At 51.2% G+C, this 15,169-nt stretch overlaps 1 protein-coding gene across 1 annotated transcript in view; it reads right to left on the bottom strand.

Annotated features, from left to right (window-relative positions):
- LOC102873821 (plectin-like) overlaps positions 1-15,169 on the bottom strand; it is a 43,587-nt gene that overhangs the window by 3,199 nt on the left and 25,219 nt on the right. Inside the window, exons 11-13 of the mRNA XM_006893655.1 lie at positions 6,136-6,277; positions 5,892-6,043; positions 4,983-5,188 (exon numbers count right to left, since the gene is read on the bottom strand). Of these exons, the coding sequence (XP_006893717.1) occupies positions 4,983-5,188; positions 5,892-6,043; positions 6,136-6,277 (500 nt within the window). The remainder of the gene's footprint in view (positions 1-4,982; positions 5,189-5,891; positions 6,044-6,135; positions 6,278-15,169) is intronic.

Below are 15,169 nucleotides of genomic sequence, written 5' to 3'. Positions count from 1 at the left end.
AAAAAAAAAAAGAAGCTTCGCTACAATCCTAAAGCCATGGCGTTCAAATCCACCGGCTGCTCCCCTGGATGGACAGCTTCCTCCGGGATGATTTACTGCCTCTGAAAACTGCCTGGCGGGACAGCTATGAATCAGTTCTGATTCAACAGCACATAACACATACTGAGGTATGTTAGAGAAGCCTCGGTGGTACAGTGGGCTGAGCACTGGGCTGCTAACCTAAAGGTCTGAGGTTCAAACACACCATCTTCAGTGATAGATGAGGCAGCCCACCTGTGTAAAGACTTATAACCTCAGAAACACAAGGGGGCAGTTCTACTTACCCTGTTGTTGGTAGGTGCCATCAAGTCGCCCAGGACTCATACTGACCCTATGAACAATGAATATCACCCTTGACTTATCCTGTGCCATCCACACCATCTCTGATGCCCTCCAGCTCATTGCTGCAGTCACTGTGTCAGTCTATCTTGTTGGGGGTCTTTCTCTTTTTCTGACACTCCACCTTTTCCAGTATGACGTCTTTTATCCAAGGACTGGGCCCTCGTGACAATATTCCCAGAGTATGTGAGGCAAAGTTTCACCATCCTTCTCTCTTAAGGAACACCCGTGTTGTACTTTTGCCAAGATGTATTTGTTCTTTTGGCACTGTATGGGATATTCAGTATTCTTCAACACAACTCAAAGGCATTGATTCTTCTGCCATCCTAACTCATTGTCCGACTTTCAGATGCATAGGAACTTAAAAGGCTCTGGCTTGGATCAGGCGCACCTTAGTCTTTATAGTGACATCATTGCTCTTTAGCATTTGGAGAGGTCCCTGACATGGCAGTTGTCCAATGCAACACATATTTTTATGTGTTTTTTTTAAATTAATGCATTACTGCACATTCCCCCCTCCTCCTTTCTTCCCCCTCCTCCAGTCCATTTTGCCATGCACATCTTGTTCCACATTGTTGTCATACCTTTTGATTTCTTGACAGCTGCTAACAAGGGTGTTGAGTGTGGATCCAAGAAAGAAGAAATCCTCTGTAACGTCCATCTTTTCTCCGTCTATCATGATGTTGCCTGATGGCTTAGTGGCAAGGATTTTTGTTTTATTGATTTTGGATGTAATCCAGATCGATATATTCAATATTATAGTCTTTATTCATCTGCAGCAAGTATTTCAAGTCCTCCTCACATTGGGCAAGCAACGCTGTGTTGTCTCTGTAACACAGGTTGTTGATGGATCTTCTTTGGATCCTGACGCCACATTCTTCTTCATAAAGTCCAGCTTCTCGAATGATTTTCTCAACGTACAGACTGAATAGGTATGAGCAAAAGATGCAGCCCTGAAGCACACCTTTCCTGATTTTAAACAGTGTTCCCTTGCTCTGTTCACACAACAGCTTCTTGGTCTCCTTTGAGTTTAATTAAGCTTTCTGGGATTCCTATTTTTCTCAATGTCAGTCATAATTTGTTATGCTCCACACAGTCAAAAGCCTTTGCGTAGTGGATGAAACACTGACATCCTTCCGGTATTCTTTATTTTCAGCCAGGATCCATCTGACATCAGCAGTGATATCCCTGGTGCCACAGCCTCTTCTAAATCCTGCTTGAACTTCTGGCAGTTGCCTATGTATGAACAGCTTTCACTACTTTTTGACTACTCTTCAGCAAGATTTCTTGCTATAGGATCCTTCTCTGTCAGAGTTGTCCCACAGCAGTGATGGGTACTGTCTCAAGTGAGCAATCAATCATACTATGAAAAAATGGGAATCATGTGAGAATACCTGACAACCTCCCTGTTGTCCACACGGTCCTGGCACTCGGGACAGACTCCGTAACACCTAACAACAGTAACAACCCACATGTGACAGCAGTGAGGTGAGCACACCATCACTGGCTGTGACAATGGCACCAACAGCTTCACATGACAAAGTTGCCACAGACCTTCAAAGCCTCCAAATCATTATCTCCCTGTGAGAGGGAACGAGTGACTGGTCTCATGGGGCCTCAGGACCACAGTCTTGGGGAACATAGAGGCCACTCCAAGAGAAAATGTTCTATCCCCTACATGGATGAAGAGTGACCAGGGCCTTTAAGGCTTTCAAGGGACCATCTAAAGTGTAACCACTCGTCTTTCCCTATCAGAGCAGAGGAGAGTGAGGGACGGCCAAGACACACGGACGTGACTAGTCCACAGACCAGAACTGTGGGCCTCAACTTCCACGGCCTGGACAAGAGAGCTGGATGGTGCCCAGCGGCCGTGCCGCCTGTTCGCAGAGCGTCCCGGGAGCGTGGGAGTAAGTGTAGAAGGGAGTCACTATTCCAGCAATGAGCAGGCTTGCCCTCTGATGGAGACTAGTGGAACCCCCAAGAGCAGAGCCTATGTCACCGTTGAGCCTGGACCTAGACTCGCCCTGTGACACAACACTGAGCCCAGCAGTCGGTGGACCTGTGAGGCGGTGAAGGCCTGCACTCCTTAGCACGGTCACCCATAGATCAGAAGGGCAGTATCCGCTCAGGGTGCTGGGGTCACACCCAGGCAGAGGGGTGAACGGTGGGAGAAGTGAGGCCGTGTGTGGGGACTGCAATCAACGACAGAAGACAAACACGGGCCTGAGTCATTGGGACACCCATCGATTCTCAAGTCACAAGAAAGAGTCTCAAAGTTACAAAGATTGAGAAAACAATGTCATATCTGCAAAGAGCATTAAAACGAGCTACGTCCTCACTGGGTCACCACAAAATGGGCTGAGGGGTGTCAGAGGGGAGGAGACGGTGCAGGTTAGGACAGGCGTTCACAGGGTCACTGTCAGCCAGACTTGACAATGACACCTAACAACAGCCACAAAGTGCCTCTAAAAGCGTATGAAGGAAAGTGAGAGGCCCCTTGACTTCACGTGTTCTTCGCCACTCCGTTTTCCTAGTGACCACCTCCTAAAAATGGTGAGAATCTTTGCAAATCTTGTTTCTGAAAAAGCACCGTTTTCCTGCTGAAACTTCCCTGACACACTTTGACTTCACAGCCTTGATCACGCTGTCCCCTGCGTCCTTTCCCTGCATCACTGCTGTACAGCCACCCCCCCCCCCCCGTGAATGCCCACCGGGGTCCAGCTGATGGCAGGAACTTTAGAATAGGTGGCTTGAGCTGGACTCTTGGAGTCTCCAGTGTTCATTTCACTGCCCCTGGTGTCTTCCAGGCGGAAGGCCAGCATCTGGGAAGTGGTGACATCTCTGCGGGTGGTGCCTCCTTGGGGACCTGCTGGGTGGCGGAGGTCTCCCTGGGCAGCCCCGACTTGTGTTGTCACGTGCCTCCTCTGAACTGCACACACAGTGGCTGTCACCCAGGAGAAAGGGAAAGGAAGCTCATCACCGTGCGGTCGATTCCAGCTCCTGGTCACGAGCTGGGTTCCAAGTGGGGCTGCCCAACTCAGCTGCCACACCCGTGGAGGCAGGTCACTCTTGGCACTGCCGGCTGGGTCTGAGTCCCCAGCTGATAGGATAATTATAGCTGTAAACATCCACTGACAATGGGAACATGGAGTGCACCCACTATGAACGTCAGAAGACTGACCGGAGGTCGTCCGGAAGGTTGACGTCCAAGGCACTCATGAGTCGACGTGGACATCTTGAATCACCACTGTTGGGGGCACTCTGACACGAATGGCAGACTGAAGAAGAATGGTGTCCCCTCCCTACGTAGATGTTCCCAGATCTCTCCGTGAGTGATGATGGGACGCTATCCGCACGCACCCACGACTGATGTGACTCTGACTCGTCCTGTGACAACCGCGTGTGGCACCCGCGGACCTCCCAGTCATGGGAAGGGGCAGGTCAGTGACGGTGAGTTACACCCTCTCCCTCCCTCCCGTCCTGGTGCACACGGCTGTATGTGTATTACAGCTGACTGTCAGGTCGGCAGTTCAATCCACCACACAGGATCAAGACAGCCAGTGTCCTCCCATCACGAGTGCTGGCTTTAGAGCCCAGTGGAGTGCCGCTGTGAACTGGTGCCGATGTGCCGGCAGTGGGTTTGTCGTTCAGGTCCTGCCATCTGTCCCCCTGCCTGGTCCTCAGCTCCCCAGTCTCCCTGCATCTGGGTCAGCTCTGCAGGTCTGGGCTGCCACATGCCTGACAACTGGACGCCCCTGGGAGATGGAGCTGACAAGTCCACGACGGGGTGTGACACTGACCCAGGCCTGGTCTGGCTGCCACAGGACAGGTCCATGCGGGAGGAAAAAGCACCACAATGTCCCCCAAGAGTGTGTGTGACGAAAGCCTGCCCGCCAAATGGAAGGTTTGGTGCTCATTTGGCTCCTGTCTGCAAAGAAAACAGCCTGGCAGCCTGTGAGGTGCGAGCGCAGGCCGACCGCAGGCACCGGGCAGTGCGGGTCCCCAGGGGCACCAACTAGGAAACATCCAGGTCATGCAGGGCAGGGCCTTCATAGAGGACGCCGGCTGGAATACTTCGGAGGGAGGCTGTCTGCCGTGCAAGGACAAACAGGCAGCTCACTAGACGAGCACGTGTGGCAAAAGTCAGACCCGAGTCCCAGATGCAAACCGCTACATCTGGGTCAGGGTGTCTGAGCTGGGCAGTGCCCTGCGGCTTCCCAACACTTCCAGGTGCCTGCAGACCGTCTCATAGAGTCAAGAACCACCGGGAGCGTTGTCGTGAGGCGCCAGTAGGCTTTGCAAGGAGGGCCTGCAGTCCTCCCCAGCTCTGTGTTCTCCTCACCTGAGAGTCCTCCCACCACCAGCTGTCCTCACAACCCAGGTGCCCTTCCCAGCGAGGTGTCCTCCTAACCCAGTGCCCTCCCCACCGAGGTGTCCTCCTCACAGGAGCAGCCTCCCCCGGCCAGGTGTCCTCCCAACCCAGGCGCCTTCCCCACCAGGTGTCCTCCTAACCCAGTGCCCGCCCCAGCTCTGTGTCCACCAAGGTGTCCTCCTCACAGGAGCAGCCTCCCCCACCAGGTGTCCTCCTCCGGCCTGGCACCCACCTCAGGGCGGCGGCCCGGCCCATGGCGGCGCGGCACAGTGCGATGCGCTCCGTGGTGTCCTGCAGCTCCTGGCTCCGGGCACGCTTGCCCTGGATGATCTGGTCGCGCTTCTCCTCCTGGGCGCGCTGCTGAGCCTCCTTGAGCAGGGCCAGCCGCTCCCGAAGCTCCACAATGGACATCTCGCCCTCCAGCCTGTGCCCCGGGATCTGCGGGGCAGCAGGAGGCACCATGCCAGGCCTGGCCAGGAGCCCTAGCCAGCCCAGACCCAGGGGGTCTGCTCGTGGGCTCTTCTGACCTCTCCACAGTCCATGTCCCCCCTGCTCAGACCAGCCACTGGGCCCAGCACCGAGCCCACTGATCAGACCCCGCTCATGCTCCTGTGAACTGGAGAGGGCCACCAGGCTGCCGAGAGGACAGCCCTCTGGGACACTCTGGCCTCCTGGTGCAGTCTCTGCCCCCTGACCCACAGGGTCTCCCCGCTATGGGCTCCAGCCTCCATGTAGCCTCTCCCTCTAGACCTCACTTTGGGCTGACTACATCCTACCTAGATGGGAGTCTCAAAGTCACCTTGACAGTGGCCAGTCCCCACCCCCTGGGACCAGGCTAGACCCTCAGCCAGCTCCGAGACCCTCCATGTCTGCTCTCCCCATGCAGTCCGCCTTGGCTACCCCAGAAGCCTGGCCCTCCACTCTCAGGGTGGCAGAGGGCAGAGGTGGTGTCTGTCTGGTGACAGGACTGTGAACTTTTGGGGCCAGTTCCAGGTCACCGGCTAGTGATGAGTGGAGGGTGGCCTTTGGTGTGGGCTGAGTGACCCTGTTGCCCAGGGTGTGGCGTTCTGGGCAGCCCCCAGGGTAGTGGCCTGCACGGTCGGCACAGGGCCCCCGGGGTGACTGGAGGGGACGGGCCCACCTGGGTCAGGTCCACCAGCTTCTCCTTGCGAGTGGGCTGCCTCTCCAGGGCGCGCAGCTGGCAGATGAGCTCGCACCGCTGCCTCTGCTGTTCGCTGGCCTCCTGTGCGCTGCGCTGCAGCAGCTCCCGGCTCTCCGCCAGCACCTCCTGGGCTGGGGGGCCAAGCGGGGTGCTGAGCAGTGGGTGGGGCACCGGTCGGGGCCTCTCTCGCTCGGAGGTGCAGCCGGCCAGGGCGCCCCCATACCTGCCTGCCGCCGGCTCTTCCACAGTTTGGTCTGCGCCGCCTTGGCGTTCTTCTCCGCCTCCAGCACCCGCTCCACCTGCTCCTTCAAGGCCCTTTCCTCCTGGAGGCGCCTCTCCGCACACTGCTGCATCAGCCCCACCATCTGCCGGACAACAGCGCGGTGAGGGCCTGGCCCCGGCTCAGCAGACGGCCCTGGGCCTGTTACTGGCTCAGCGGACGGCAGTGGACCTGGCCCCAGCTCAGAGGATGGCCATGGGCCCGGCACTGGCTCAGCGGACGGCAGTGGACCTGGCCCTGGCTCGGTGGATGGCCCTGGGCCCAGCACTGGTTCAGCAGATGGCCCTGGGCCTGTTACTGGCTCAGTGGACAGTAGTGGACCTGGCACTGTCTCAGCGGATGGCCATGGGCCCGGCACTGTCTCAGAGGACAGCCATGGGCCCAGCACTGGCTCAGTGGACGGCCCTGGGCCTGCTACTGGCTCTGTGGATGACCCTGGGCCCAGGGCCTGAATGGGTCACTCAGGAGCCCAGCCCGAGACAGTCAGCTCCATACAGTCCCCTGCAGGTTGGGGCTCCCTGGAGTCCCACCTGCCTTCCTTCCAATGTGGTGACACAGCCACCGCCAGAACTACACGCCCACTTCGCAAGCTCTGAGAATGAAGCAAGGGGTTAAGTCAACAGTAGCTCCAGGGAAATTGAGTCCGAGGTACTGGATTTACTCCAAGTCCCACTCATCCCAGGGTCCCCAATATGAAACAGGGCAGTGCAATTGCTCAGAGCTTGTATGCTGGGTGGGGGTAGGAGCTGAGCCCTGCTGAAGGCCCCACCTAAGACACGCTCCGTCCTGGGAACGTAGGTTTACTCCCATCAAATGTCCCTTCCTCTGGAGGAGCTCCTCCTGGCTGGTCTCCACAGTCACTCCCACGCCTCTCTGTTCACAGGGCTGGTCCTGCGAAAGCTGCACCTCTGTGCTTCTGAGCCCCACGTGTGGCCACACACATCCCGCTGCGTCCTGCTGCATCTGTGGCCTCACCTACCCAGGCTGTTGCCTGTCGCTGGTTTCTGTGAATATACAACATGGCTCTGCTCCCCCGTTAGTGGATGTATTAGCTGTCTAGATGGAGCTCCGGCAGCCTAGTGGTAAGGACCTGTGCTTCCAGCTCAAAGGCCGGCGGTTCAAGTCCGCCAGCTGCTCCATGGGAGGAAGATGGGCGATCTCCTGAGTGATTCACGGCCTCTGAAAGCCTGCTGGAGGCTCAGCCATGGGCTGGTTCCAACACAACAGCAAGGTTTGGCTTTTAGTTCTTTAGTGCTGCTACGGCAGTAACATTGTGAGGGGATGTGACACTCATGTTAAAGCCAAAATCGTAAGCCAACAATGAATGGCTTTAACAAATGGAAATTCCTTTTGTCACCATTCAGGGAGCTAGAAGTTTTAATTCAGGGTGTAGGGTTTCTCTGTTGGCTCCAGAGAAAAGTCCGTGTCTCCTTTCAGCATCTGTGGGCACAGAATTCTTGGCGATCTCCCTGGTTCTTGGCATTGATTGTCCCTTGGGTCTAGAAAGTTCTCAGCACTGGAACCTCAGGTCCAAAGGACATGCAATGCCCCTCGCTCTTCTCAGTCATACCGAGCTCTTTCCTTTTCTGCTCACTTCCCCTTCCTTCAATCTCTTGTAAAATGAAGAGATTACAAGATATCTTGTAAAGACAAAGAGTGAGTTCTGAGGGCCAAGAGTGAGTTCTGGGGGCCGAGCAGAAAGAAGCTGCACTGAAATCTCAAAGGCACATTGTTTGACTCCATCAGCTGCTCCACACAAGGATGGGCAGTCTCCTCTCCTGCAACTTACTGCATCTGCCCCGGGAGGCATGTTGGGAAAGGTGCCGGGTCGGCAGAGGAGAGGAAGACCCTCAGCCAGGTGGATTGACACCGTGACTGATGCAATGGGCTCGAGTGGGTCAGGAAGTGTGAGGCTGGCACAGGATGGGACAGGGGTCAGATCTGTTGTTCATACGGTCGCTATGGGTTGTATTCGACTCGACAGCACCTAACAACAACAATAACACTGATAGGAGCTCTGGTGGCTTAGTGGTACGGGGTTGTGCTATCAACCTAGAGAGACCAGCTTCTCTGCAGAACGACTGGCCATCTCCTTTGGTGAGACTGCCTGCTTTGGAAAACCCACCGGAGCCACGAGTGGGTTCTGACTTGATGATACATAACACACGGATGGGATAAATGAAGGCATGAATAAATAAATGAAAAAGAAACAAAGATCCGTGCGGAAGAGTTCCAGGTGCCAAGGGTGTAGACTGTCGATCAAGTAACGTGAAATAGCTGCCAACGAACGTCCCCCTTTGTTCTGTCCGTCGCTGTGTTGCTTTGTGATTCATAGGTGAGGATGTTTGTTTTCTTGATGTTGAGATGTAACCCATATGGAATGCAAGCTGTGCTCTCCCTCAGGAAGTGTCTCAGGTGTCCTTGGCGTTTCGGTTTGCCATACTGTGGTGGCTGGTGTGCTTCTGCGAGGCTGGGAACTCTGCACAGGCATTTTGAAACGCAGCCAGGTCACCTACAGTGGACAGGTTTTAGCACAGCTTCCAGACGAACAAACACTAAGAAGCAAGACTGGCCATCCACTCCTGAAATAAAAGGCCTTCGGAAACCCTGGGGACAACAGTAGAATACACAGCTGCTGCTGTTGCTGCTGTGTTAGGTGTCGTTGGATTGAGTACGATCTATAGTGAACAATATATCTGAACCCTGTCACATCCTGTGCCGTCCTCACAATCTCCGACACTTGAGTCCACCGCTGCAGTCATTGTGTCACTCCACCTGGCTGACGGTTCTCTCCTTCGCCGACCCTCCACCTTTCCAAGCATCATATCCTTCAAGCACTAGCCTCTCCTAGTAGCACGCCCGAAGTAGGTGAGGTGAAGCTTTATCATCTTTGCCTCCAAGGAGCACTCTGGCTGCACTTTCTCTAAGACATATTTGTTTGTTCTCTTGGCCGTCCATGGGATGTTCAGGACTCCTCTCCAGCACTATATTTCAAAGGCATCAACTCTTCTGTTAACCTTATTCTTTGTCGAGATTTCAGATGCATAGTAAGTGATTGAAAAGACCATGGCCAGAATCAGGTACACCTTAGTCCTTAAACTGGTATCACTGCACTGTCATAATCTGAAGTGGTCCCTGACTTCTGATTTTCTCAATGCAATACGTCTCCTGATATCCTGACTGCTGGTACCAAAGGTGTTAACTGTGGATCCAAGTAAGACGAAATGGTTGATAACTTCAACCTTTTCTCAATCTATCACAATGTTGCCTCTTGGTCCAGTGGTGAGAATTTCGCTTTTCTTGAACTTGAGATGACATTTTGGAGGGTGCATTCTTCTGCAGCAAGTGCCTCGAATCTCCCTTACTTTCAGCAAGCAAGGTTGTGTCATCTGCAGATTATGGATGAGGCTTCCTCTGAACTTGATGCCATATTCTTCTTCATTGGTAAAGTCCGGATTCTTGAATAATTTTATCAACTTACATTTTGAATAGAGATGGAGAGAAGAAACAACCTTAACACACACCTTTTAAAATTTTAAGTCATGTAGTGTTCCCTTGTTGTGTTCCCACAAGAGCCTCCTGGCCTAGGTATAGATTTTGCATGAGCACAATTAAGTGCTGTGGGATCCTCATTTTTCTCAATGTTAGCCATAACTTGTGATCCACACAGCCAAATGCCTCTGCATAGTCTATAGCACAAATAGACATTCTTCTGAGACCCTTTACCTTCATCCAGGATCCATCTGACATCAGCAATGATATCCTGGTGCCACGGTCTCTTCTAAATCCTGCTTGCATTTCTGGCAGTTTCCTAACTATGTACTGTTCCAATAGTTTTTGGATGATCTTCAGCAAAATTTTGCTTGCGTGTGATAGTAATGATATTGTTCAATAATTCACACATTCTCTTGGGTCACTTTTCTTGGGAATAAAAACAAATATGCATCTCTTTCAGTCAGTCGGCCAGGCAGCTGTCTTCCAAATTTCCTGGCACAGACTGGTGGGCACACCCAGGGCTGCATCTGTTACTTGAAACATGTCAGTTGGTATCCCATAGATTTCTGGGGCCTTATGTTTTTTACGGCAATGTCTTCAGTGCATCTTGAACCTCCTCCTTCATTACCATTGCCTCTTGTTCATACGATATTTCCTGAAAATTTTCATTGTCAGTTCTTTGTGATACAGTGACTCTGTATTTTGTTTGGTTAGCAGCCAAGTCTTTAAACACTGTGCCACCAAACCAAATCCAAGCCAAATCATTGCTGTTGATTTCAACCCACAACAGTCCTGTGAGGCACTCTGGTGGTATGGTCCCCAGGGTGCTGTACTGCTGATGAGTTCACAGCAGTTCTCAGATAGGCCAGAACTCCTGCACAGGGACTCCACAGCTGTCCTTGAGATGATATGGTCCCCCCGGCGTGCTGTGCTGCCTGTCAGCTCACAGCCGTTTTCAGGCAGGCCAGAACTCCTGCACGGGGGCTCCATGGCTGTCCCTGAGACGGTTTGGTCCCCAGCGTGCTGTGCTGCCTGTCAGCTCACAGCAGTCCTCAGACAGGCCGGAACTCCTGCACGGAGCTCGAAGGCTGTCCCCGTGACCTGAATGGACAAGCCACATCTTCCTCCAGTACAGATGCTGGTGAGTTTGGATCACTCATCTTACGTTTACCAGCTAACTACTTAACCACTGTGATACCAGGGGCTCCTTAAATGAACCCCAGAGCCTGGTTAGTAGTTATGCACCAAATGCTGGTTTCTCAGCTGTGGCAAACGTACGGCAGCGACGTCCACCATCACTCTAGCTGCTCTCAAGTCCGTTCTGACCCCGGGTGACCCAGGTGTGGCACTGCAGGAATATGTCCCATAAGGTTTCCAGTGGTGGTGGTTATTATTTCTGTTGTTATAATTCCCAAGTTCTTGTGGGTGTACGTGAATCTTCAACTTTTGCTTAGAAGCTGAGAGTGTACAATTTTCTTTTTTAAAAATTTATTTAAATTTATTATTAACTTAAGTAAAGATTTACAGAGACTTTGGGTTTCCATTCATTCATTGTTGCATTTTTTCCCCTCCCACCCCTCCCTCCTAGTACATTACCCTCTTGTAAAAGTAAAAGAAAAATTCTTTCATTGTTTTACAATCCCTCCCCCAGGTCCACTCCACTATGCAGCCTTCTCTCTGGACTCCTGTCATGACAAACATACCTAGTCACATATCCCTTTTAAACAGATTTTCCCCTCATCTGATTCAATGCAATATACTTTATTGAAGCCATCTTTCTCAGTCTCCCCCCGACTCCGAGGTCAGTCCTGTTTTACAGCAGTGGCACCATGCAGCGTTTGTCATCACCCACTCGGACAACAATTTTAGATGTTAATAATAGGGTAAGTGGGTGTGGCTGTTGTGTTAAGTGCTCTCATCAACGGAGAACTACCAGAAATAGAAGATGGATTTAAAAGAGGTCACCCATGTCCGATGGACTTTCGGAGAAAGCAGAGAGTACCAGAGGAATGTCTATCTGTGTTTCTTTGACTACGCAAAGGCATGTGATTATGCGGATCACAGTAAAATGTGGCTAACTTTGGGAAGAATGGGAATCCCAGAGCACTTGATGGTGCTCATTCAAAACCAATACTTGGACCACAAAGCAGTCCTTGGAACAGAGCAAGGAAAACCTGCAGGGTTCAGAATCAGGGAAGGAGTGCGTCAGGGATGTATCCTGTCTTCCATACCTTTTCAATCTATCTACGGAACAGATAATTCAGCAGGCTGGGCTCTCTGAGGAGGAATGTGACATCAGGATTGCAGGAAGACTCAGCAACAACCTGTACTACAGAGATGATACAACCTTGCTTGTCAAAACTCAGGAGGACCTGAAGCACTTGCTGTAGAAGGTCAAGGGCTATAGTCTTTCAATATGCATTAAAGCTCAACATTAAGAAGACAAAGATTCTCACCACTAGGCCAAATGCCAGCACCATGATAGGTGGAGAAGAGTTTGAGGTTGTTAACAATTACCACTTGCTCAGCTCCACAATCAACCACAATTTGGCACCAGGAGTCAGGAAATCAAAAGGTGAATTTCACTGGGAAAATCTGCTGTTAGGGACCTCTCCAGAGTTCTAAGAAGCAACAATGTCAGTCTGGAGACTAAGGTGCGCCTGATCCAGGCCACAGTCTTAGCAATTACTTGCTATTCATCAGAGCGCTGGACAATGACTAAGAATGACAGAAGAAGAATCAATGCCTTCGAGTTGTGGTGCTGGGGAAGAGTCTTGAACATATACCACGGACTGCCAAGAAAACAAACAGGTCTGACTCGGAGAGGGTGAAACCAAGTTTCTCCTTGGAGGCTAGGATTTTGAAGCTCCATCCCACATACTTTGGGCACGTGACCTGGAGGGACTGGGCCTTGGTGAAGGACAACATGCTTAGAGGGGTGGAGGGACAGTGAAGGAGGGGAAGACTCTGGATGAGATAGATTGATGCAGTAACTATGGCAATGGGAGCAGGTGTGTCATTTAGACTGGCTCAGGACAGGGCAGGGTTCAGAGATTTTAGAGCTATTGTATGTAGGTTCCCTGTGAGTCGCAGGCTACTCGATGGCACGTAACAACAACAGTGGAGCATGACTCAGAGAGACCCTGTGAATAGATCTGAGTCCTGTCCTGTCCTGCGCCATCCTTATTATCTGCCACACGCTTGAGCCCACGGCTGCAGTCACTGTGTCAGTCCTTTCATTGAGGGTCTTCCTCTCCTGGGCTGACCCTCCGCCTTAACAAGCATCATGTCAGCCTCCAAGGAACAGCCTCTTCTGAGGACATGCTCAACTGAATGAGGAAACGATCCAACAGTATCACTGACATGCACGCAAAATACCCTGAAGATCATTTAAAAATGGCTGGAACAGTACAGAGATAAGGAACTGCCAGAAGTTCAGGCAGGATTTAGAAAGAGGCCGTGGCACCAGGGATATAATTGCTGATGTCCGATGGATCCTGCCTGAAAGTAAAAAATGCCAGAAGAATGTCTATTTGTGCTTTATGGACTATGCAAAGGTATTTGACTGTGGATCATGACGTTGTGGCTGACATGGAGAAGAATGGGAATCCCAGAGCACTTCATTGTGTTCATGCAAAACCTATACCTGGGCCAGGAGGCTGTTGTGCGGACAGAGCAGGGGAGCATTGCGTGGTTTGGAAACAGGAAGGGAGCATGTCAGGGTTGTATTTTCTCTCTCTCCCCATTCAATCTTCATGCTGAGCAAATTACCCAAGAAGCTGTACTCTATGAGGAGGAATGTGGCATCACGATTGGAGGGAGATTTGTCAATAACCTGTGTTGTGCAGATGACATAACCTTGCTTGCTAAAAGTGAGGAGGGCTTGAAGCACTTGGAGAAGATCAATAAATGCAGTCTTCAGTATGGATTGTATCTCAATGTCTGGAAAACAAAGATTCTTACCACTGGACCAATAGGAAGCTTCATGATGGATAGAGAGGAGATTGAAACTGTCAACAACAGCTTCATTTTGTTTGGATCCACAATTAACACCTTTGGTATGAGCAGTCAGGAACTAAGGAGACACATTGCACTGGAAAAACTGCAACTAGGGACCTTTCCAAATTATTGAGGAGTAGTGATGTCATTTTGAGGACTAAGGTGTGTCTGATTCAGGTCATAGTCTTTCTGATTACTAGCTGTGCATCCGAGACCTGGACAATGAATAAGAATGACAGGAAAAGAATTGATGCCTTTGAGCTGTGGTGTTGGAGAAGAGCACTGAACATCCCACGGACGGCCAAGAGAACGAACTGATATGTCTTGGAGAAGGTGCAGCCAGAGTGCTCTTTGGAGGCAAAGATGATGAGGCTTTGCCTCACATACTTTGGACATGTTGCTAGGAGGGGTTGTTTCTAGAAGAAGGACATGATGTTGAGAAGGGTGGAGGGTCAGCAAAAGAGAAGAATATCTAGGGAGCTCTGGTGGCCTAGTGGCAAGATGCTGCACTGCAATCCCAGAGGTATGCGGTTCAAATCCACCAGATGCTCTGCTGGAGAAGGAGGGGGCAATCTCCTCCTGTACCAGTCAGATCTGATTTGACGGTACACGTAAAAATAATACAATTAAAAAAAAAGAGAAGAATATCCTCAACCAGGTGGACTGACACAGTGACTGCTGCAATGGGCCCTTATGTCTCAGGAAGTGTGAGGATGGCACAGGATAGAACAGGGTTCAGCTCTGTTGTTCACAGGGTCACTATGAGTCATGCTCAACTCGACAGCACCTGATAACAACAACAATAATATGCTCACAGTATGTGAGACAAAGCTTCACCATCTTTGCTTCCATGTAACACTCTGGTTGCACTTTTTTCAAGATGTTTGGGGTTCTTTGAGAGTCCACGGGATATTTAGCCCTCTCTCGAACACCACAACCCCAAAACATCAATTTTTCTCCTGTCATTCTCAGCCAACTTCCAGCTGTCAGCATCATAGCAGGTGATTTGAAAGACCACGGCCTCAATCAGGTGCACTTTAGTCTTTAAAGTGACATCATTGCTCCTCAATAATTTGGAGAGGTCCCTGGCTGCAGACTTTCCCAGTGCAATGCGTCTCCTGATCTCCTGACTGCTGGGACCAAGTGTGTTGGTTGTGGACCCATGTAAGACGAAGTCGTTGACATTTCAATCTTTCTGACATCTATCATAATGTTAGTCCGATGGCGAGCATTTCTGTCTTGGTGTTGAGGTATAATCCATATTGAAGGTTGCAGTGGGTGTGGAGAATGGGGGAAATCTTTGTAGTATTTTTGCAGCTTTTCTGTAAATTTGAAACTGTTCCAGAAGGAAAAACTTTACTTGAAAAAAATGCACTTCTGAAAACATAGTTGTTGTTGTTGTTGTTATGTGCCATCGAGTCGTTTCCGACTCATAGCGACCCTACGCACAACAGCTCTAAACCCTGCTCTATCCTGCGCCAAC

The sequence above is a fragment of the Elephantulus edwardii genome, unplaced genomic scaffold, assembly GCF_000299155.1.
Source record: "Elephantulus edwardii isolate Elephantulus edwardi_28Jun2011 unplaced genomic scaffold, EleEdw1.0 scaffold00129, whole genome shotgun sequence".
NCBI lineage: Eukaryota > Metazoa > Chordata > Mammalia > Macroscelidea > Macroscelididae > Elephantulus > Elephantulus edwardii.
The sequence above is the reverse complement of the archived record's forward strand: the minus strand, read 5'-3'. Positions and strand labels throughout refer to the sequence as shown.